At 53.6% G+C, this 23,264-nt stretch overlaps 2 protein-coding genes across 8 annotated transcripts in view; one reads left to right on the top strand and one right to left on the bottom strand.

The window, feature by feature from the left end:
• MYCL (MYCL proto-oncogene, bHLH transcription factor) overlaps nucleotides 1-23,264 on the top strand; it is a 101,652-nt gene that overhangs the window by 51,473 nt on the left and 26,915 nt on the right. The window contains exons 2-4 of one of the 6 annotated variants that reach the window (XM_041738901.1): nucleotides 10,468-10,698; nucleotides 11,435-11,813; nucleotides 15,133-15,289. The gene's annotated coding sequence lies outside the window, so the exon portion shown is untranslated. Of the gene's footprint in view, nucleotides 1-10,467; nucleotides 10,745-11,408; nucleotides 11,814-14,070; nucleotides 14,224-15,132; nucleotides 15,290-23,264 lie in introns of those variants that run through there. The other 5 variants (XM_041738902.1, XM_041738899.1, XM_041738900.1 and 2 more) reach the window with 5 other exon arrangements.
• On the bottom strand, nucleotides 1,315-13,957 carry MFSD2A (major facilitator superfamily domain containing 2A). 2 transcript variants are annotated; one of them, XM_041738888.1, is made up of 14 exons: nucleotides 13,724-13,957; nucleotides 12,212-12,343; nucleotides 10,558-10,682; nucleotides 5,908-6,031; nucleotides 5,697-5,775; nucleotides 5,216-5,373; nucleotides 4,698-4,788; nucleotides 4,458-4,579; nucleotides 4,155-4,238; nucleotides 3,653-3,736; nucleotides 3,443-3,555; nucleotides 2,859-3,002; nucleotides 2,590-2,766; nucleotides 1,315-1,777 (listed from the first exon to the last, which is right to left on the bottom strand). In XM_041738888.1, the coding sequence occupies exons 1-14, from the start codon at nucleotides 13,814-13,816 to the stop codon at nucleotides 1,714-1,716; spliced, it is 1,590 nt and encodes a 529-aa protein (XP_041594822.1). In that variant the 5' UTR covers nucleotides 13,817-13,957; the 3' UTR covers nucleotides 1,315-1,713. The 2 variants fall into 2 exon arrangements, with proteins under 2 accessions (XP_041594822.1, XP_041594823.1); XM_041738889.1 differs by having other exon boundaries at nucleotides 12,212-12,340.

Below are 23,264 nucleotides of genomic sequence, written 5' to 3'. Positions count from 1 at the left end.
CAGCTCAGGTTCAAACATCAGCTCCTCCGCTTACTGCCTGATGACCTTGGACAAGTTCCTTTTCTGTGCCTCAGTTTCTTTATCTGTGAAACAGATATGATGATGTACTTACCTCATAGGGGAATTATGCCTATAACCTAGTGCCTGTTAGTGACACTTGATAAATTTATGAAAGTACTTTGGTAGAACTTTAGAGCGAAAATGGAGCCCTATACCCAGAGTAAAAACCACGCCTGAATAGTCTATGCACTTCTCTGCCCTCCATTTATCCAGGTAAAATAGGGAAGTTGGACCCATAGCCCCTGATCCTGCCAGCTTTGCTTTCCCAATATTTGGAGCTTGGCCTAAGTGTGTGAGACCCAGTAATGTGCCGGGGTAAGCTCCTACCAGCTTGTGAGAGCCAACTGTCAAATTTTCAGGAATTTGGCCCGAGTACAACCACTGGTAACTTGAAATTGGCTATAGTGGAAGCAATTACACCATGCAGATGGACAAGTGCTATACACAAAGGTCTTCCCCAGCAACCTCCTCCCCACCAGCGGTGGGTTTTCACCAGCACACCAGTGGCAAGACTCCCTCCTCAACCCACACCCACCCACCCAGCCAGGTACATTCTCAGCTTCCAACACCATCATTAACAGCTGTGGGCAAAGAATCACAGGTCTCTAGGACCTCACCCAGCCCCAGTCACATAGAGGATGTGCCAGCTCCACACGCTCGAGCATGCACGGGCCAGGAAACACAGCACGCAGGCCTGGGCAGAGCGGCCATCTGCCAGTCAGTGGGTCACTCAGATTCAGGGGAGCAGAAGGGTGGAGTGTCACAGACCTGGGGTGGGGATTCCAGTTCGGCAGCTCTTAGCCGTGCGACCTTAGCCAGGTCCCCCTCTACACTGGAGCTCGGTTTCCTCAACTTTAAAGTGGAATAGTCCTGGGGCGCCTGGGGTGGAGGGGAGGGGCTCAGTGGGTTGATCACCCAACTCATGATTTCAGCTCAGGTCTTGATCTCAGGGTCATGAGTTCAAGCCCTGTGCTAGGTGTGGAGCCTCCTTAAAAAAATAAGAAGAATTAAAAAAAAAAAAAAAAGTGGAGTAGTCCTGACAGACCAAGATGGTTTCAATGATTAAATTTGAACACTAGCAGAGGGAACTATAAAGCCTCCGCACTGTGCCTGATACAGATAGGTGTTTAGTAAATGTTAGCTGATGCTCTTATCACGCCTCCAGACACACTCTTGCTCCCCAGGGCACCTGCCGCTTACTGTTCCTGTCTTGGCACACAGGGTTCTCAGGGCAAAGACAGAAGCAAGCACCTCTGGTTTTCAGCTTTTATGAAAATTAATAACATTAATAGCTCACAGACACATACATACACACACATTGCTATGTACATGGTCATTAAGTTATTAATTAGTCTCTGTATAAAACGTTTCTACATTAGTGTTCTGGGCTAGGCCCCATCAGTCATTGGCATATTCACAGTAGCAGCCCCTGGGCTTGGCCACGTGGGCAGGCAGACATGAGGCAGGTGGCTGTATGAACAGCCCTCCCCATGGTAGGCACAGGAGGTATCCTGGGCCACTTACTCTGGAGTCTTTGGCTCCCTTTCTGGCACCTGAAGACCAGCTATTCAGCAAACAGGCAAGCAGGCCCTGATTTCTCCTGTGGTCTGGTACAGACCCTGTGGGTGGTGGCTTCGGGCAACACAGCAGGCCCTAGAGGATGCTGGCCAGCTCTGTAGAGTCTGTGTCAGAGCAGCCGGAGCTGCTGGCCTCTTCCCTGCAAGAACCAGAGGAGATGGGTTGGAAAAAGCATCCTTACCCCTCCCCTGTCTCCTGCTGCCTTGTTCCTCACAGGACCCTGGCCCAACAGTCTTAGCCGGCTGTCAGGGGAGTCTAACCTATAGGATGTATTCAGTTTGCTCACTCCCTCTCTCAACTCAGAAACTGCCAGTTGGTCTGTCTGCACCACAAGCCCCAAGACTACGCTTTGACCTGGGCTGGCTGATGGTCTGGCATGATTCACTTCACCGTACCTCCCGTTCTCCAGAAAGGCAGACTCAGGCCACACCTGAGGTCCTGCATGCCAAGAGAGCTGTGAAGAGTACAGGCTCTGGAGTGACAATGCCAGGGCTCAAAGCCCAGTTCTCCTCCCTATCAGCTGGGCCAGTCACTCTTCCGGGCTAAGGCTCGATTTCTTTATCTGCAGAGTGGGAATTGTAGGACCCTCCTGACACCTCGGGTTGTGGAAGGACTGTAAGAGAACGTGAGTGCACATTCCCCAAAATGTAAATTCCATGAGGGCAGGGATTCTGTTGGTCTCACTGGAGCAGTGCCTGGCACATAGTAGGTTTCCAGTAAGTGTTTGTTGAATGAATAAATGTAAGACCACCCAGCACACTGCCTGGCATGCAGCTGAGTATCTGAGAGAGGTCAGCTGCCATTACCATGGATCAGCAGTGGGCAGGGGAGTGAGGAGGGGCCCTCGAGGGAAGGTGTGCAGGAGGTAAGCCAGGACTTGGCCCCAAGAGGCAGGAGTGGAGGGCTTAGGCTGGACAGAGCGAGCCCCCTCCTCTGTCTCCCCGCTCTCACCTCAGAGCCTGCAGGGCCTTCTTGTTCTGCCGCCGCTTCTCCTCGTCAATGGGGTACAGCTTGAAGAGCAGCAGGCCTAGCAGGATGAGGACTATGGGAGCTATGGTCACCAGCAACTTCAGGGTGAACTTGACACGTGCCGGCTGTGAGCAGCCACGGGTCTGGTACCCGGCGAAGCTGTGGGACCCAGTGGTCAGGGGAGTGGTGAGGGCAGGGCAACCGGGGCTTGCCCTGCCCCGCACTGCCCCAGGACCCCCTGCCCCACTCACTCAAGACTCAGGGTGGAGATGCCCAGTGAGACTCCAGAGGCAAACTTGGTGAAGAAGACATAGAAGGAGAAGAAGATGGGCTCAGTGCCGTGAGACTGGGGCTGCTTCAAGTGGAAGTCGTCAATGACATCAGGCAGCATGGACCTGCAGAGTGGTGGCAGCCATGAGGACCCCCCACCCCCACCCCGGGGCCCCCTCTAGCCTGTGTGGCATCTCTGTGTCAGTTAGAAGAGGTAGCCCTCTGGGACTCTGTAGCCCCAGGGTGCACAGCTCTGTGAAGACATGGCAACTTCATGGTAATAAGAAGGCCGCTTCCTCCGAGGTGGAGCCCCACTCTAGGTTTGCAGCTTGGTGAACAGAGCACAGACCAGACTTAAGCCCCCCATGTCAAACCTTGATTAATCAGGTCTTTTTGCACAGTTCACAACCTGTAGAACCGTACAGGAAAGACCTATCCTGCCCCCAACACGGACCCACAGAATGGTCTGCAGGAGAAGCCTGTGCAGAATTCCCTGCAAGGAGCTTCAGAAGTAGGGAGGAGGGAGCGGGCTGGGGAACACAGCCAGGTGGGCCTATATACTCACCAGGGTAGTAAGAAGGCCGCTGCTACACTGATGCCAGCTGCCACAGCTACCACATAGGTGACAATCAGGTTACTCTCCATGAAGGCCACCAAGATGAGAAATGGCACTGCTGACTAGTGGAAGGGGTGGGTACGGGAGATGAGTCAGCCTGGAGACGCCCACCAGCGATAGGCAACCCAGCCGGGGCCGTACCCCTTCAGCCCCACTCACTGAGATCCCAACGTATACAGCCGTCTTCTTGCCAAATCGGGTTAGAAACCACTGCCAGATGGGAATGGTGAATGTGGCTGAGAGCTGTGGATACACAGTGGGGTGAGGGAACGGGATTAGTCATGAACCACTGCTGCCCTTCCCAGGCCCTCAAAGAAACCCCTAGCCTTGCCTGAGAGCCGCCAGATGACACCATCTAGGCAGTGTCACCTTTGATGGCTCCCCAGAGGAGCTGAGAGCTAGTTCCAGTTGCTTCTCCTACTTTCTCTGAGCACGACCGAGCACAAAATCTCTAAGTTCCTGGCCTCCATGCCTTAGCTTTTGCTATGTTTCCTACTGGAATATCTTTCAGTCTTGCCTAAGCAATTGGAGGTCAGATCCAACCAGTGATTCTGAGACTCCTCCCTCCTCACCTTAGCCAGTCTGGGAAGCATCCTCTGACTATCCAAAGAACCATCTGGAAGCCCAGGCTGCCTACCCACCCTCAGGGCCCCACACACACCATGATGGCCAGGAGCAGATTCTGGAATTCATTTCGGAAGCCCAAGGTGTAGGTGCAAAACAAGGCGAAGTTCCCCTCCACCAGCTGGGAGACGGGCAGGGTAGGGGGGAAGGAAATGCAAGGAAAGACGTGATGTCAGTGCCCATGTTTCCCCATGCTCCTGGGACCTCTGCTCACCCCAACCCCGTTCCATCTGTCCCTCAGGTGTTGTCACATCCTGAGTCCATGTTTTAGCCCACCCCTCTTGTACCCGCCCTACTCTCAGGCTGAGCATGTCGGAGCCCCCCCCCCCCCCCCACTCACCATAAAAGCCAGGGAGGTGAAGAGGAAGCCAGCAATAAGCTTGACGTATGGGCCATGGCTCATGACCAGCCGCAGGCCCCGAAAAAAGGACATCGGCTCAGCCTGCTGAGTCTCATAGGGTTCTAGAGGCCAGAGGGGACAGTGAGGAAGGAGCAGAGGCCCCTCTCAAAGCCTGAGGCCCAGGCAGAGGGAAAAGGCATGCGGTGCTAGGGCCTACACCACTCCCCAGGGGCCCCTCACCTCTCTGCTCCCGCACACCCAGGGTTAGGATGACAGCACAGATGACATAGATGGAGGCAATGACCCCTGCCGCCAGCAGGTATGCATTTTGCTACAAAGAGGATAAAGGTGACAGACAGTCAGCGTGATCTCATCCCAGCTCTCAGCAGTTCCACAGGCCAGTCCCTTCTCTGGAGCCTCACTGTCTCCACCCATGAAACGGGAGAATCATCCTGGGCTGGCTGCTGTTCCGACGGCAAAGTCCAGAGGAACAGAATGTTAAGAAGCCAGGCTGTGGAGTGTGAGAGGCCACCACTCAAATTCCCCCAAATCTGGGTTCTGTAAATAACTAGTTTTATGACCCTGGCCAAATTATTTAGACTTTCTATGCTACAGGTTCCTCATCTGGAAAGTGGGTGTATTAATAGTTTGTAGATCAACTGCCCAACATTAAATAAACATTTACGAGGTTGAGGATGATGACAAACCATCCCTCTGTGCCTCATCTCCCCAAATCCCCACACAACCAAGGGCCTCACCGTTTCTTTGAGTGATGTGGTGCTCTGTGTGTGATTGGCACCTTCCATGGCCAGTGCAGAGTCACTGGGGTCCTGGAGGCAAGGCGTGTCTGCTTGGCCCACGATTTGCCCCTGGATCGCTGTGCCCAACACTGTGCCCAGCACCTCCACAGTCATCCCTGAACAGTAAAGAGGTCCTTTGGAGGGGCTTCGTGGCTTGTAGGCCTCCAGGGAGGAAGGTCGGGTGGACAGATACCCAGGTGTGGCCCCCGGTGATGGGAGCCACTCCAGGAGGGTAGGTACATGGTGGTGGTACATGGTGGGGCACCCAGCACCTTGGCCTGACCTCTGGCATCCCTGCGCCTCCCTGTTCTCACCAGAGTGATAAAGGGGTCAAGTTATATTTGAGATGGCTTCAAACCCACTCCCAGCAAGGGAAGAAATGTGGCAGGAAGGTCAGGGTCCCTGGCGGAGGGGCCAGCGGGACTGGAGGGAGACTTACGATATGCAGTAGCGGAATCCCGCTCACTCTGCTCTGTGCTGATGAACATCGTGAGAGCTGAGTAGGGAACGTGGAAACACTGGCATGGAAGAGAGGCCCTCAGCCAGTCAGATGATGGACAAGCCCATGTGGCTTCCTACACCAACCCTATAGGCCCTGGGACCACCCTCATGCCTCCCCACTGGCACCCAGGGGAGGGGCCCACACTCACCGTGACTAGTGTTTCAAACAGGCAGTAGAAAAGCAGGTACCACAGCGCCTGGCCCCGTGGGAAATCAGGCACGAACCAGATGAGGAAGTAAGCAATGATGGCCAGGGGTGTGGAGAAGATGATCCTGGGGAAAGGGAGGGTCTGAGTGGGGGCTGGAGGCCAAACCCCAGGATCTGGGGTCAGCCTGGACTGCTCTGTATTCCCACAGGGTGCCTGCCAAGGAAGGAGATTCCTCCCCCCACCCTCCACTCCAATACACCCACCCCAGGGTCTCTGGGTGGAGGCTGATGGCCAAGCCTGGAGCCCAGACAGAAACAGGGCCCCTGGACCGAAATCCTGAGCATGGAGCATGAGGTCAGATGCTGAGTCTTGCCTATGTCTGCCCCCATGGAGAGGGCTCCATGGGCAGGAGCTTCCTATGGGCTGGGGGACTGGAGGATGACAGCTAAACCTCAGGTGGCAGGGCAGGGAGGCAGGAAGCAGGAGCAACCCCAACACTGGTATTCTTATATGTGCGTACACACACACACACACACACACACACACACACACCGTGGGCACACACATGGGTAGCAGAGGCCAACTCCAGGTGAAGGACCAGGCCTAATGAAATCACATAAGGGAGGGTGAATGTCTGCCTTCCCACTGGTGCATCTCACACCATTGCAAACATGGTTAGACGTCAGGTTGGACTGACTTCAGGTCATCAGCATAAAAAGGCAGCAGAGAGTAGTGGCTAAAAGAAAGGCCTTTGGAGCCATACTTCAGGAATCCAATTCTGGCTCTACCAATAACTATAGATAACTTGGTCTTGAGCAAGTTATTTAACTTCTCTGAGGCTCATTTTCTCATCTATAAATAGAGAATAGTAGGGGGACACCTGGGTGGCTCCGTGGTTGAGCGTCTGCCTTTGGCTCAGGGCTTGGTCCCGGGGTCCTGGGATCAAGTCCTGCATCAGGCTTCCCTCAGGGAGCCTGCTTCTCCCTCTTCCCTTGTCTCTGCCTCTCTCTGTGTATCTCTCATGAATAAATAAATACAACTTAAAAGGGGGGGGTAATAGTAGGGGTGCCTGGGTGGCTCAGTCACCTAGGTATCTGTCTTCAGCTCAGGTTGTGATTGGTCCTGGGATCGAGCCCTACATTGGGCTCCCTGCTCAATGGGGAGCCGGCTTCTCCCTCTGTGCTCTCCCTCTCCCTTTCTCTTTCTCCCAAATAAATAAATAAGATTCTTAAAACAGAGTGAGAGAATAGTAATAGCACCTAATTATATTCAATATGTACTCAAGAAATATTCAAGTGCTGACTATGTGCTAAGCACTATTCTTAAGATATTCTTATGACTCAGGATGGATCAGTGAATGAAACAGACAGAAGTTATCGCTCCAGTGGAACTCATATTCTAGTTGGCAAATGAAAAATAGACATAACTAAAAATTTATCTATAAATGGTTCAGCCTTAAAAAGGAATGAAAGGCTGACACATTTTACAACACAGATGAACCTTGAGGCATTACGCTAAGTGAAATAAGCCAGTCATGGAGGGACCAGTGTTACATGATCCCACCTACAGGATACCTACAGCAGTTGAATTCAGAAACCGAGAGTAGAATGGTGGTTTCCAGGCACTGTGTGGAAGGAGGTGTGGGGAGGTATTTTTTCCAGGTACAGAGTTTCAGTTTGGGAAGATGAAGAAGGTGTGGAGATGGATGGTGGTGATGGCTGCACAACAATGAGAATATACTCAATGACTAAATAGTAAGTTAAAAATGATCGGAGCGCCTGGGTGGCTCAGTCGGTTGAGTGTCTGCCTTTGGCTCAGGTCAAGATCTCTGTCCATCCTGGGATGGAGCCCTGCGTTGGTCTCCCTCTCTCTCTACCTCTCACTTGCCTCACTCGTACTCTCTCTCTCTCACACACATAAATAAAAATAAAATCTTAAAAAAAAAGGTTACAAAAAATGGCAGGGTGCCTGGGTGGCTCAGTTGGTTAAGTGGCCGATTCTTGATTTCGGTTCAGGTCATGATCTCAGGATCCTGGGATGGAGCCCCTGCAACAGGCTCTGTGCTCAGCCTCTCCCTCTGTCCCTCCCCTGCACTCTCTCTCAAATAAACAAAAGCATCTTTTTTAAAAAAATGGTTGAAATGGCAAAATTTATGTTATGTATGTTTTACCACAATTTTTTTTTAAAGTTCTTGAACACATTAGAAGGTGATTAAGGGCTGCAGAGAAAAGAAAGCAGGCTCAAGGGGATTAGGAGTATGAGGCTACAATTGATAACAGGGTAGACGGGGGAGCTCTCACTGAGGAGCCGACATCTGTGCCAAGACTTGACTGAGAGGAGACAGTTGGCCTTGCAGTTGTCTGAAGCCGAAGTGTGCCGCGCAAGAAGAGTCAGCACAGAGGTGCTCAGGCAGGTCTGAGGAGTAGCAGGGAGGCCACTGGGGCTGGAGTGGAGTGAGCATAGGAGATGGGATTAGGGCCCGGGGTTGGAGGACACAGGGTACCAGGTCATGGAAGGCCTTACTGGCCGCTGGAAGGACTCTGGTTCTATTTCCTAGAGTGGAAATACTTTTGAGTTGATATTAAAGTGTAGAACAGTGCTTGGGACACAGTAAGTACTTGCTGTGATGATCGCGCCAGGAAAGCTCAGCAAGAGAGCACAGGTCCACAGCCAGGGAATCAGACCTCAGGCCCAGCCCTGCGCCATCCCCGCCTGCCTGCCCACGGGAGCCTGGGGACACCCTGCCTCTCGCCAGGTGGCTTTGGGAACTCCAGGGAAAGTGTCTGTCAAAGTCTTCCTGGTCTGAAGCGTAGATTTAAATGCTCGCTGGGGGCAGAGGCTGCTTTGAGGCCTGGAAGGAGAGCGGGCCATGGGGGCTGATAAACCCTGAGAGGCCCAGCCTCTTCCTATGCTCAAAGAAGGTGCCGGGTCCCAGGCCTGAGGGACCTAGGCCCTTATTGTGGCATGTGCAGGCAGGAGGCCCCACACCCTACACGGCAGCCCCTCCATCCACGGGAGACCCAGCGTGCACTCAGACACCGGGGTAGAGGTACCAGTCAGGAGGTACCAGTGGGACTTACCACCCAGACAGGTGAGGACATGCACACAGACATTGTTGCAAAGTCCAAAACCAGCCTGGAGGGCCCCCAGCAGCTGCACCAAGCTGGCTGCCACACCTGCCTAGCATGAGGCCCTCAGACCCTACTTTCCACGGGGAGGGCCTCCGCTCTCCCTCCCCGCCCTCCTCCTCCCTCTTGACTCCACGTGTCTCCTCAGAGAACAAGGGCTCCTTCCGTCAGCCTTCAGCCTCAGCCTTCGTCACTCCTTCTCTCCTCTGGGCTGAGAAACTGAATGTGACTGGAAGTAACCCGGCGGCGGCCGCCACCGCAAGGGGCTGTCTAGGGTAGCCGCCTCCCATTGGCTGGGCCTCATGAGGAGATGTGGCAGCCTGGCCCCACCTCCCACCGGCTGCCAGGGCCTCAGGCCCTGGCCAGAGACTTGCCGCTGGCTCCTACCTGGGCAGCCTGGCCAGGTAAGGCAGGCTTCCCTGCCTTCCTGTCACCACACCCCCCCATGCCCCGCCCGCCACCTTCCCACCGCCCCCCCTGCAGTGAAGCCTGGATCAAAGGCCCCACTTTGGGCCTTAGCCAGAAGCTGGCGGGATTGTGGTGGGAGGGGGGCCTCGTGGGAAAGGAAGTTGTGGGGGTAGAGGGGGGCTGTGGGAAGAGCTTTGAAGGCCGGAGACCAGGTATGGGCACCCCTGGGGCAGGAAGGCGCCCACTTGAGCCTGGATGGGCTGGAGATGAAAGGGGCATGTCCACCCCCTCCCCCCAGCAAGCAGGATGTCCTGGAGGGAACCAGAGTTCCAGCCTGTCAGCCTGCTCCTGCGTCTCCCTTGGCTGTCTCTTCTGTGGTGCGACCTCCCCCCACCTTGCCCTATAGCCTGAGGCTGCAGAGGGAGCGGAGGCTCCGCATCAAGGGAAAGGGTAGTTTACATCATCCGATGGGCCAGAGGTTATGGTCTGCTGTCCCATTCTGGGCATTGCCCTCCGCCCCTGTCCTACCGGGAGCCACTCTGAAACAGCGTCCGATTACATACTACTTACTACATGCTAAGCACTGTTCTAAGTCCTTTATGTGTCAAAAAAAAAAATGTAATCCTCACCTTAAACCCATGTGATAGGCATAATTATTAGCTCCATTTCGCAGATGAAGAAACTTGAGGCTCAGAGATGTTAAGTGACTTGCCCAAGGTTGCACAGCTGCGGCTGGTGAGACTGAGGCAGGCTGGCTGCAGAGGGCAACCCCTCCACCACTATGCAGCACTGTCTCTGCCACCATGGGAAATGACTGAACGGGAGAAGTTAGAATGCCAGCTTCACCGAAGGGAACAGACCTCGGGGAGCAATGGGGCCTGGTGGAGGGGAGGCTGCTCGGGCGAGTGGTTTGGCCAGCCCGGGAATGAATTGGCAGGGCATCCCAGTGCCCAGGCCTGGCGCAACTGAGGCCTCAGCCAGGGTTTCAACACTGGTTTTTGCATCATTTCTTCTCACCCCCCAGTCCGTGACAAGCCAGATGGAAGAATCGAGAATTAGTAGACGTGCTGGAAGCCCTGCCTTCTGCCATCTGGAAGGCGTCTCTTCTACTCACCAGGGCATGAGGCGGCCCAGGCGGGTCCAGGAAGATTTGCTAATGCAGAAGCCCACCAGGGGGTCCGTGAAGGCATCCCACGCTCGGCCCACAAATAGGATGATGGAGGCAAAGAAAGGCTCCACCTGTAATGGGGAACAGGTACAAGATGACCCTTTCATCCTTCTACTCATCTCAACCCTCAAAGGTAGGCAAAAGCAGGGGGCCCCCTCCCTGTCTCAGCCAGGCCCTTGGGCCTCTGCGCTGCCCTCACCCAGGCCTTAAGCATCCTCATTTGCCTGTTAATAGTGATAATAACAGTTCTCTGATAGCAGTCAGTAGCACTGTGTGCCTCAGAAGTTTTCCCAGATCTGCTCCCATATGTCCTCCCTTCCACTGCCCTTGAAAACACTCCCACCCATTAGAATGAATCCAGAATCCTTTCCATGCTTCGCTCTCACAGCCCCAAGCTCCAGCCACCTGCTGTCAGAATGGGCATATGCTGGGTGACCACAGTGGGCCTCAATTTCCCCATCTGTACAATGGGAGTTAGGATCTCTAGCTTATAGGACTGGAGTTCAAATCCCTGTCTTACGGGTTAAGGTCTGTCTTGGCTGTGCAAAGAGGAATCTTTAGATGCTTTTAAAAAGTGGTCGGTCACTATCCACTCAAACTGTCCCCTTCTCCACAAACCTTTTAGGCCCAAAGAGACAGCTTCTCTGGAAGAGAACACTCTTCCTTATATCCATCACAGCTCTTACTGCTTTTGCCCCAGGAAGCCAGGAAGCTAGCGGCCTCCCCACACCGTAGCTTCCCCATCTGACTTTCCCTACCCTCCCACTCCTGACAACAGCTCTACACTTTGATTGCAGCTTCCTCGTGTTTGTACCCCATTTAGGACCCCAGCCCGTGGGATCTGCTCAAAAGCAAGCTGCTTGAATGAGGCTACTTGCCGTTGCTGCGGCTCAGCGTTCCCCACCTGGAAATGGATACAACTAAGGTGCTTTGCTTGCAGAGTCAGATGCTACACAGAAAAGCCAGCCAGTGCGGCGTGTGGCCCTAAGATCCATGGCTGGGGAGCTTCCCTCTCTCCCATCCAAGCAAGATGAATTCTCAGGATGCTAGACTTCTGGCCAAAGCTTCTCAAAACACAGAGGAGCCCTGCTTCACCCTAAGTACCTCTCCTAGTCAAAGACCCCGTGTACTGTGCACCTTGCCTGAGCCCAGCCCTGGGGGGCCCCTCTGCCCCCTGCTATGCTTCTGCTTCTTAGGTGAAGGTGAGTTAAGCCTGGTGACATCTAGCAACCCCTGAGTTGGGCCATCTGACTGTTGTCCAAATGGGGACATGGTGTACCAGTCTCTTCTTAGAACAGTGTCACCAGCAGGCTCCATTCTCCCTCACGCCACCACCTACCCCTCCAGGCTCTGTTGCTCCTGCCAGGCAAGGAGAAGTTGCCTGACCTCACCACCTAAGATTCCTGGGGCAGACAGATTCCTCTGCTGGATACTTTCCAAAGCCTTCTTATTTCTCACCCACTACTGACTCTGAGAGGCAGCAAAGTAAGGGTTCCAGTCCCATTTCACAGATGAGGAAAACTGAATGAACCTACCCCAAGTCCCTAGTCCTTCCCACCTCAGGATGGTGGAGGAGTCCTGGCAGGCTCAGCCAACTTACCTGAGCCACATCCAACAGGTAGATCTGCAGGAAGAACCCCAGGGCACAGCCTGTCACCTGGTAGGGGGCCCCTCCAACTGCATAGCAAAGCTTGTTACAAATGGACAACTGTTGTTTCTTCTTCGGTTCCTTCTGGGAAGAAGAGGAAAGGATGAAAAAAGACCCAAGATCCTGGCTTCCAACCTAGAATGTTCTAAAGGCAGGACCATCCCTCCAGCCAACTCTGCCAGGAGGAACAAGACTGCCTTGCCCTGTTCCCACCCAGAGATCTCACTTCCCACAAGAAAAGAAAGGTATTCTCTGTCTTAGGAAACTTCCATACTGAGGAAGTTGCCCCTAAGCCACCCCACTCCCAGATTCTGAGTTAATTTAGCAGCCCACCATCCCTAAAAGACTCCCCCCAGGGTCTCAGCCATGCTCCTGTCAAGTTGCAGGGGGGAGCATGCGCCAGCAGTGGACTAGTCCCCACCCAGCACCAACCGCCACAACCTGAAAATCCTCTTGCCAAGAGCGGCGTAAGCCCAGCCCTTGCTCCCGCCCTAGTTCAGAGGCCGGGACCCACCTGCCTACTGGGTGAGGACTCTAGAGAGCTGTAGGGGCCCAGCCCAGCTGGCTGCGGGCACAGCTGTTCCTTCATCTGTCCCTGAGCCACCGTGGCCCCTGTAGACAGCCAGAGCTTCAGGCAAACCCAGGAGCTGTCCTACCCTCCCTCTTGCTGTCCCCCATCTCCAGCTCCTAGGGAAACTTGGAGAGGGGAGGAGCGGCCTCTGGGTGCCCGGTCCCTATCTGAGTGGGGCACTAGGAAGACTGAGGTTGCCCAGGGAAAGTGGAGATTACTCAGATGAGGTAGGAGCCTAACTGCTCACCCTGGCTCTTTGCAAGGATCAGTTAATAAAACCAAAAGGAAAAGGCAGTTCTCTCCTGCCTGAGACCCACACCCCCTGGAGCCGCCAGGCTTCGTGTGGTCCTTCATGAGTTCCAAGGGAGCTGGGGACGGGGTCTAAGGTCAGGAGGCACAAAGTACCCGCGCAAGCGCCAACACCCACACTCCCACCTCGGAACGCCTCGGAAGTGGCTCCGGTTCTTATGAATGAACTTGAGCGGCGCTCACGGCTCACCGCAGAGCCGAGCCGCAAGCGTGGGCCTGTGGGGGTGGGGAGGCAGGGGCTGCGAGTTGGGGAACTAACGGGATTTCCCCGGGGCTCGGAGGTCTTTCTGGCTTCCAGGGCAGCAAACCTAAGCCACTCATCACGGAAGAACGCAAAAACGATTCAAAGAGCCGGACACCACGTGAAGCTTCTGGCTGGGCCGCCCGGCGGAGGGGCGGGTAGGGGGTGCGCAAAAGGGGGCGCGGGGCCCCCAAACCTCCATCAGCATCAGCCCCCGTCCCCAGGACACCGCCCCCCACCCCGCCCGCCCCCGGCGTCCCGTAACCGAGCCTGTACCCCAGACGTCCCCGCCTCGGCTCGCCCTCACCCCCAGCCCTCCGCCCGGGGGTCGCGGGGGGCTCACCTTGACCTGCGCCGGCCGTTCGGCGGCTGGGAGGATGCCGGTGGGCAGCAGCCCGGCCGCGGAGCCGCTCTCGGCGCCCTCTCCCTTGGCCATGACCCGCGGGCCCCGCCGCCCGGGACCGGGACGCCGGGTCGCTCCTCCGCTCCGCCGGCCTCCGCGCCGCCCGGGCTCCCGTCGTGGCCGCCGCTCGGCCGCGCGCTGCTACCCCGGCGGGCGGGCGAGGCGCACGCTCCCCGGCGCGCCCCCTCGCGCCTCTTAAAGGCTCGCCCGGGCCTCTCAGGCCAATCCCGCGCCGCCCCGCCCGCAGCCAATCTCTGAGCCCCGCGCTGCCCTCCGCCCGCCGAGCTCCCGGCAGCTCCGCCGCTAGGGCCACGTTCTCAAAAGCCGCATCCGGCAAAGCTTGCTCCCCGCGGCCCCGGGAGGAGACCCGGACGCTCATCTGACGCGCGCGAGGAAACTCAGGCCTAAGGCTGGAGGGGAGCTGCCCGAGGTCCCCCGGAGTGAGTTCTCCCCGAGGCTGGCCTGCAGCCCAGGCCCTGACCGCCCCCTCCACCCCTCCACACGCCCCCTTGGGGAGCGGGAGCCCCCCTGGCCTCCAGACCTGCAGGGAGGATACAGGCCGGCACTCCCAGTGCCCCTAGCCCTCTGTTGTCCCCTGAGACCCCTGTCCCCCTTTCCAACACTGGCTCCTCTGGGCGATGGGGGGACCGACGCGGCAGGCTGCCCCTGCTGGCAGGGGGGCTCCCAGGTGTGGGGAGGAGACGGGGCCACAGCCACTGTACACCGTGGTAATCACAGTGGCCTGTTATGGGGGGGCTTTATGCTTTCCTCCATGCTTGACGTGATCTCATTCGGTCCTCCGGGCAACGACCTGAGTGTGGGACCATCATCCCCATTTTATAGCTGAGGAAATGCAAACTTAAGAGAAGTGAACCAGCTGCTATGCAGCAGAGCCAGGCCTGGCAGGTTTTGCCCGTTTCCAGAGCCTTCTTTCTCTTAACAGCCCTGCTCTGCCCCTCTCAGAAAAAAAAAAAAAAAAAAGACCAGAAGGCTAAATGGGGTTATATGTGTCTCCCCAACTAAAAGCCCAGGGAGACCCAGAGCTGCGGGGGCCCTCTGGTTTGCAACAATCAAGGAAAGATTTGAAAAAGAGAGGACTGAGCAATCTAACCCTTGAAAGAAGGTGGGCATTAGTCTGGAACAGACGCCAGACCCAGATCCTTAAAATATGCTTTTCTACCACCCCGGGAGTCCCTCATGCCAGCATCACCCCAGGCTTCCCAGACACTCAAGAGGCCAGGTGGGGGCCCTTTTGTTCTAATTAGCGAAGGGGCTGCTGGGATTCTCAAACGCCACTCAGCCCTGTTCCTGTGATTGCTCAGCTTCCAGCTCCTTTTTTCTTTCTTAAGATTTCCGATCTCAGGGAGGAGAGATGAGATCTGGCTACCCCAGGATGGCCACACCAAGCCTCCTCACGTGCCCTAGCTGCTCCCATCTTGGCACACAGCTCTTGGTCACTGCTGAGCAGAGAAGGCCAGGGTGCGGCAGCTGCATACGGTGGAAAAGGTATGGACTGGCCCCCATGGCTCCATGCAAGCGGTGTGTTGCCCTTCTGTCTCTTCCCTTCTCTGGGCTTGAGTCGGCTGTATTAGTCTGTGATCCCTCCAGCCCTAAATCCTTTACTCCCATATCACCACGCCAGTGATTTCCATCTCCCCCTCTCTCCCCTACCACCATGAACTCCAGGAAGACAGGAACCACATCTATTTCACTGCTGTCCCCACAGACTAGCTGGGACCTGACTCCTAGTAGGAACCTAAGAAATATGTGTTCAGTGATGCATGCTCCGTCTTCCTCCGGTACAAGCACAAGAGGAGCCCATTTGGAAAAGCCCCAGGCTCCTTCATTTACTAGTTGTGTGGCTGATCCTGAGCAGCTCAGTTGCCCTCCCCATATGTAAAGTGGAGATATTAATGGTGACTACCTAGTAGGGTTGCTTGGGGTATGAAACCAAAAAAAATGCACAGGAAGTGCTTAGGACTAGTACCTGGGAGCCAAAGCTGGGCTGGTCCCCCTCCTGGCCTGATTCCAGCCTGTCAGTGTAGCAATGCAAGATTCCAGATATGGCCTGACCACGCCAGCACAATAGGCCTATTATTTCCCCCAGTCTGGACGTGACACACTGTTAATGCAGCCTAAGACTGCAGGGCTCCAGAGCCTTTCTCTCCCATGATTAGTTCCCATCAGGTTGTGATCAACTAAATCATTCAGACCCTTTTCACCAGAGCTGGGGTCAAGTCAGGTCTCTCCCATCCTCGGCTTTGTGTGAATGTCTTGAAGCTCCCAGAAGGACAATGTCATCTTGCTCATTCCAGCCTGTAGAAATTATTTTGAATGCTGTTTCTGTTGCTCGCTGCTTTCTCTCCCTGTCTAAGTTTAGATCCAGGCTGCTCCTTGCAACTTCAACTCCACCATCCATACTGTCGATGGGAACAGAGCCCCACAACATTCCTCCGGAGACATTCACCAGCAATAGAAGCAGAGCACCCCTAATACAAAAGCTACCAATTATTGAGCACCCACTGTATGCCAGGCAAGCACCATGCTAAGTGCTTTGTGTAACACCATCTCATTTACTCCTCACAACACCACTGGGTGGGGGGGTAGTTGGGGTAGTTCTTATCCCTCCCCATTTTATAGATGATGAACCTGAGGCCAAGAGAGGGGAAGTAGGGACTAGTTTTATAAACCCAGAGTGAGGCCCCTTTCTGATGGTGAGGAGTGTGGTTATAGACTTGTCACTTAGAGATGTCCTCCAATCTTGACCACGTGTCTCCATTGGCCCTCTTGGCCACTCTCCTTTCCCCTCTGCCCCCACACCACCAGGCCTGGAGTCCAAGGGGCTGTGCTGAGGCTCTTGTCCATGATGAGCAGAGGGCTTTACTAGCCTCAGGAGCCTGGAGCAGAGGCCTGGGCCCATTGATCATAGCAACATTCTTTCCATCTAGGACAGCAGTGAGGACAAGCGCTTCTCCCTAAAGGGCAGACAGACAGCTCCCCATTCTGGTAGGACTACCCTCCCAGCTGCCCTTGACCACTTCTGAGTCTAGCCCGACCTCACAGGCTAGGGCAACTGAATTTCAGTGCATCCCCCTCCTTGTGGCTCTCCACCTGTCTGTGCCCTCATGGGCATCATGTCCAGCCCAGTCGGCTTCTTGTATGCCCTAGCATAATCCCCTGAGAATGTTTGGGGGAGGCCAGCAGGTCCCCAGAGCTTCTTGGAAGGCAGAGCAGCAGAGTTAAGTGCAGAGATCCCAGGGACAGGTTACCTGGCTTCGTATCTCTACCATGACAGTTTACTCTTGGGCAAATTACCAAATCTCTAGACCTCACCTTCCCCAACTGTCAAATAGGAATAATAATCGTACCTATCTTATATGGTTGGAATGAGGATTAAGTGGGGTGTTTAAAATAGTGCTTGGCACAGAGCGAGCACTTTTAAAAGGATGGTGATGGTGGTGGTGGTGGTGATTACCCTTATTAGTACCCTTGGCGAAACCTCACCAAGCAAGACCACTTCAGTCAGAGGAAGAGATTTTGCCGTTCGTAGCTAAAGGCTAGGTTTCTGTCTGGTTATACAAGGTGGTGTTTCCACCACTACTGGATGCTATCAGGCCATGATTGCCAGGTGGAGCTGTTGAGGTTGTGGTGCCAAGGGAAGGAGTTATCAAGTATGATAGCTTCTACTTCTACAATGGAAGATCTCTTCTGTGCCTACTCGGCAGACTCACCACCCTGACTTCTGGAAAAAAGAGATCAGCCCGGACTTTAAAATATACTTAGCTCAAGAGCCACTAGTAAGTTTACATTCTCGGGGGTGGTGCTCTGAGGCCAGGGAATAGCTAGAGGTAAGGACTGAGCGGGCCCTGGAGCAAGTGTTCCCTAAAACAGCAGCTGATGGGGATGTCCCAGGCCGCTCTCCATGTAGCCCCTATTGTTTGTCTTGTGGGGAGGAGACAGGGCAGAGAGTAGGAAGGAGGGACTCTTGATAGTCCCAGGAGAGTCCTTTGGGTAGGAAGTGTCTGAGGGCCCTTGAAGTCACCAGGGAGGCTGCTAGTTCCTGCCTGGATGTTGTTTGGGCAATTGTAGGAGAAGAGAGGCCCCAAGACCAATCCATCTGACCACAAGAGGCTCCAGACTACTCCATGGGGAGGCCCCCTATCCTGCACTTTCAGACCAGGCTAGATGATGGGTCTGACTTCTGAGCCTCAGGTGTCAGAAGGTGAGGGGCACTGGAGAGGGCCCAGAGATTCCCTGGGACCCCCAGTGCCTCCCCCAACCAACCAGCCAGCATCCCTGGATCTTCTCATCCTGGACTCCCCTCAGTTGAAGATTCTTCCCAGAAGAGAGAGACATCCCTACTCTTCAAGAGGACTCTGGCAAGGAGAGGTATGAAGGAGTAGAAGAAGCTGAGTAGGCCAGAGAGCCTTTTTGAGCTGAGGGCTATACCATCTGAGGCCATGGCATAGTGCTGAGATGGCCCCAGTGGTTGGACCCACCTACCAGATAACCTCAGGATTTGCAAATCAAGCAAAGTGCTCTCTGAGCAGGAGCTTAGAGTCTGGCCTCCAAAGATGGGGTGGGGGCTGAAGTCAGAGCAATACCTTGCCCTTCCTGGCTGGTTGGGACTCTGCTCTGGCTCTCCTTATGCTCATACCACGTTCCTGCGTGGAGGCCCTGCTTTGGTTTGCTGGCTTTGACTCTCTCAGTCAGATTTTCAGAGTAAGTAACTTGCCGGACTAAGGCCAGCACGGCAGAAGCAGAGCCTGCCTTGGGAAGCCCTAGGTCCTGCCCCACCTCTAGGCCTTCTTTTACCATCTGCACAAAAAAGCAGATTGGACAACCTAACACCAAGTAATGGCTGTTTCTGCTTTCACTATGGCATATGGAGAACTGGCTTTTGGTGGCTACCTTCAGACTCATGGTAACCTGTCTGACTGACTTCGGCTCGAGTAGTGATCCCAGGGTCCTGGGATCGAGCCCTCAGTCAGGTAGGACTCCCCACTCATTGGAGAGAGTCTACTTATCACTCTCCCTCTGCTCCTTCCCTCAATCATGAATAAAAAATAAATAAATATATAAATGTAAATAAATAAATAAATAAATAAATAAATAAATAAATAAAAATACTTAAAGCACGAGGGCCTTAATTTTTTAAAAAGACTTTATTTATTTGAGAGAGAGAGAGAGAAAGCACAGGGAGAGGAGCAGAGAGAGAGAGGGAGAAAAAGAGAATCTCCAGAAGACTCCATGCTGAGCATGGAGCCCAACACAGGGCTCTATCCCACAACCCTGAGATCATGGTCCAAGCCAAAATCAAGAGTGGTCACTCAACCAGTTGAGCCACCCAGGCACCCCAGGGCCTTAAATTTTAAAAATTATTTAGGGATGCCTGGCTGGGTTAGTTGGTAGAATGGCAACTCTTGGTCTCAGGGTCATGAGTTAGAGCCCCATGTGTAGTGTAGAGTTTACTTAAAATTTTTAAAAAATTTTTTCTTTTTTTTTTTTTTTTAAATGAAAGCTACTTGGAGGTAGTATTAGAGTAGGCTTGTCAGTGGTTCACTGAGCCTATTCTGGGCCCCCCCACCCCCAGCAACACAGAGGTGGATGAGGCATGGATGATCTTGTCATTTGAGGGAGTCACATCTAGTCATGGGGACAAACATAAGCAGACTAAGTTACAAAATGGGCCAAGGGCCTAATGGACATCTGTCAGAAGGCACAGACTTGAAAATACCAGATTGAGGGATGAAAGTCCGGGAAGGCTTCACAGAGGAGGTGATGATGGAGCCAAACCCTGAAGGATAAATAAGAGTTCCTGAGATAGGAAAGGGCATGCCAGGCAAAGGGAACACCACAGATGGAAGAGTGATGGAGGATGGTCTTTGTAGAAGAAATGAGCCGGGGCTGGGCATTTGCTGGATGGGAAATTGATAAGGCCTGAAACTGAGAAGATGGGAAGAGGCCTTGGATCCTCATCCTGAAGACAGTGGGGAACCATTACAAGGATTCTGAGCAGAGGAGTAAAACGACCAGGTCTGTACTTTATAAGGATGGCATTGTCACTTGCCAACTCCTGGACTGTCGCAACAATGCCCTAATGGGCACTCTCTAATCCAATATTCAATGACAGATAAAAACAAGTCTGACCATTTCATCCCCCTGTTTAACATCAACTTTTTATACGTGTTCAATAAATATTTGATGAATGAAAGATGAAATGAATGAAAAGGGTATCTGTAGTGGCCCTTCTTCTATGTTTCTGGGTCTGTGGGTCTAAGTTAAACACTACCTGACTTTCTGGGACAGTAAGATCAGAGAAGGGAAGGGACTTGCTCAAAGTCACACAGCAAGTCAGCAGCAGTGGCTCTGCTTCCTATCCCATTGGGATTCTGAGGGGTTATCCTTGCCGAGAAAGCCCCGGGCCCTGTTTTGCCTGGTATCTGAGTCCCCAGGATGGACCTCCCAGCGCAGGGCCTCTTAGCCCACAGAACACTCCACCTGTCACCACGCAACACCAGCTCCTCATCCTCTCCTGCCAGGAATAGGGCTGAAATCCAGAATTCCTCCTTCTCACCTTGCAATCTTGATCTCTCCCTTTGGTGCTGCCGCTAGGAAGAACATCAGGGTCTGCTGGGATCTGGGCTGGGTGTGGGGTTCTAAGCCCCCCGTTAGGCTGGGGTCTGTGTCCTGGAGCTAAGATGGGTCTGTGTTGGGTTCTAGGCTTTTGGGTAGCTGCTGCTGCTTCCTTTTTTTTTTTTTTTTTTTAAGATTTTATTTATTTATTCATGAGAGACACAGAGAGAGGGAGAGAGAGAGAGAGAGGCAGAGACACAGGCAGAGGGAGAAGCAGGCTCCATGCAGGGAGCCCAATGAGGGACTCGATCCTGGATCCTGGGATCACACCCTGACCCAAAGGCAGACGCTCAACTGCTGAGCCACCAGGTGTCCTACTTCTTTAAATTTTTTTAAAATTTATTTGACCAAAAAAAAATAAATAAATAAAATAAAATAAAATTTATTTGACAGAGTATAAGCAGGGGGAGCGGGCTAGGGAGAGGGAGAAGAAGGCCCCCACTGAGCAGGGAGCTCCATGCAGGGCTCCATCCCAGGATCCTGGGATCATGATCTGAGTCAAAGGTAGACACTCAACCGACTGAGCCACCCAGGTGCCCCTTTGGGTAGCTTCTCACTGGGCTCCGGGCTGCTCTGTGCTCCAGACTTTGGACCTAGCTTTAGTCTGAATTCTAGGCTCTGGGCTTCCAGCCCTCTGGCTCTGGGTTCTAGGCTGTGAACTGGGTTCCTGGTCCAAGACTTGGTTCTAAGTTCTGAGCTCTGGTCTTTATAGCTCTGGCTAGACTTTGGTCCTGAACCGAGGGAGTTCTGATCTCTGTGGTCTGAGTTCTGGATTCTGGGCTTTAGTGTGGGACTTTGGAACTGGGCTGGGCTTGTTTGGGCTCTGGGTTCTAGGCTTTGAGCTGGACTTTGGGGCTGGGCTGGACTGTAATCTTTTTTTTTTTTTTTTTTCAGATTTTATTTATTTATTCATGAGAGATACAGAGAGAAGCAGAGACACAGGCAGAGGGAGAAGCAGGCTCCCCGCGGGGAGCCCAATGCGGAACTCAATCCCAGGACTTCAGGATCATGCCCTGAGCCAAAGGCAGATGCTCAACCACTGACCCACCCAGGTGCCCCTAGACTGTATTCTAAACCCCAGGCAGGAAACTGATTTCTCCTCTGAACTCCAGGCGCTGGGGTTTATGTTGGGTGGGAGCAAGAGACCTTAGAAGGGAAAGTAGCAAGTTCTTAAGCCTCTCTCCTCACCCCATTCCTTTCTGGAGACTTTCAGCTTTGCTCCCTCCTTCTAATAGGGCCAAAGTGAAGGTGGTAATGGCTTTCCCTGAGCTTTCTAAGGACTTCTGTCCCCATCAGTAAGAAATGAGAGGTGAAGGATGGGGCTGAGGTATGTGGAAGTGTCCTCACCTGGCCACAAACCATCCTGCTCACTCTCAAGGACGTTCCCAGGGAGCAGAGAGCAGTGACAACACACAGGCACCTTGTTTTCCCAGCACCTTGTGGGAAAACCGGCCACGACAGGGGCTGGGACTGACTGAGGGGCTTCCACCCTCACCTTTCCCCACCTCACTCCCGAGACTTCACCCCACCCTCTGCCCTGGCCAGGAGTTGGGCTTGAAGCTCCCTCAGTCCCCAGAAGTCATTCCAAGGGTTCACCCTAAGCCTTTACTCAAAGCCCTGACCTGTACCCTGACTGCCTTGTCCTTTATGATGGAGCCTCCCACCCTGCAGGACTCCTCCCTAGCCCCCTGCTGGATATGCTCACTCCAAGGGCTGCCATGAAGGCAAGGTCCACATACATGTGACAGACTTCACTGAAGGGGCAGGAATTCCTGTGGGGAAATACAACTAGAAGATACCATTTTAAATTCTGCATGTCACATGACTTCCCAAGGGAAAAACAACCAAAACCTGTTAACAGGATGTCCCCTCGTGAGTACACTGAGTTCCTAACTTTATTCTCTTGTCTCAGATCTTCCTTCCCTTACACCCACTGAAAGAGACCACCTTTTCAATTCTCCCCTGGACAAAATCTCCATCAGGCTCTGTTCAGGAAACCTCACCCCCTAAGCCACATGGGACAGGATCAACAGGATAAGAAACACTTAGCAAGAACACTTCCCAAAGTCTGAGTTATTCAGTCTAAAAGAATATTACAGGGGCACCTGGGTGGCTCAGTTGGTTAAGCATCTGCCTTTGGCTCTGCTCATGATCCCAGGGGCTAGGGAGGAGTCCTGCAGGGTGGGAGGCTCCGGAGCAGTCATGGGAGGAAGAGGACCTTCCCTGAAGGGGAATAAAGTATAGAGCTTGCTCGGCTAGGAGCCTGCTTCTGCCTCTGCCTGCAGCTCCCCCTGCTTGTGCTCTCTCTCTCTCTCTCTCTCTCTCACTCTCTTTCTCTCTGTCAAATAAATAAAATCTTTAAAAAAAATAAAAATATTTCAGCAGAAACATGGAAGGGCTCAAGCAAATAGCCTTCACCAAACAGCCCAGGATGGGCTTGGAAATTTTGACCCTCAGTCTCCCATCTCTTTAAAATCTTGCCACCGGTGAGAAGTGGCGAGCTATGCCTCCTCCTCATTGTTCAGATTTGGCCTTTTGAGGTGAGTGGGAACGGCAGGAGAGTGGTTAAATGCAGATCAAACACATACACACTCCTACAAAACACAAATGTTTCTTCTCAGCAGCAACTTAGTCTAAATCCATGTTGAGGAGGAGAAACACTTTCCTAAAAGCCCCATAATCTGGTCCCTGTGCATGGTGGAGGTAGCTCATATTGTGTTTTGGGGCAATGTCAGACCCTCTGGGTACCTCATCTTGCTTCGGGCTGTGACCCAGCATAACAAAGGGCCTGGCAAAGAGTATCAGCCTATCCTAGTCTCTCTTGGATATATAATGTCCTTGTAAG

The sequence above is a fragment of the Vulpes lagopus genome, chromosome 23 (assembly GCF_018345385.1).
Source record: "Vulpes lagopus strain Blue_001 chromosome 23, ASM1834538v1, whole genome shotgun sequence".
Classification (NCBI taxonomy): Eukaryota; Metazoa; Chordata; class Mammalia; order Carnivora; family Canidae; genus Vulpes; species Vulpes lagopus.
This window is presented reverse-complemented; position numbering and strand designations above follow the sequence as displayed.

What these genes read in the sequence shown, in the direction of transcription:
- MFSD2A (XM_041738888.1), bottom strand. Translation starts at nt 13,816, where the DNA reads ATGGCCAAGGGAGAGGGCGCCGAGAGCGGCTCCGCGGCCGGGCTGCTG. An exon ending in TGTTTGAAACACTAGTCACG is followed by an intron (nt 5,776 to 5,907) that starts GTGAGTGTGGGC and finishes CTTCCATGCCAG; the next exon opens with TGTTTCCACGTTCCCTACTC. An exon ending in ATCTGCTCCTGGCCATCATG is followed by an intron (nt 3,737 to 4,154) that starts GTGTGTGTGGGG and finishes GTGTATCCACAG; the next exon opens with CTCTCAGCCACATTCACCAT.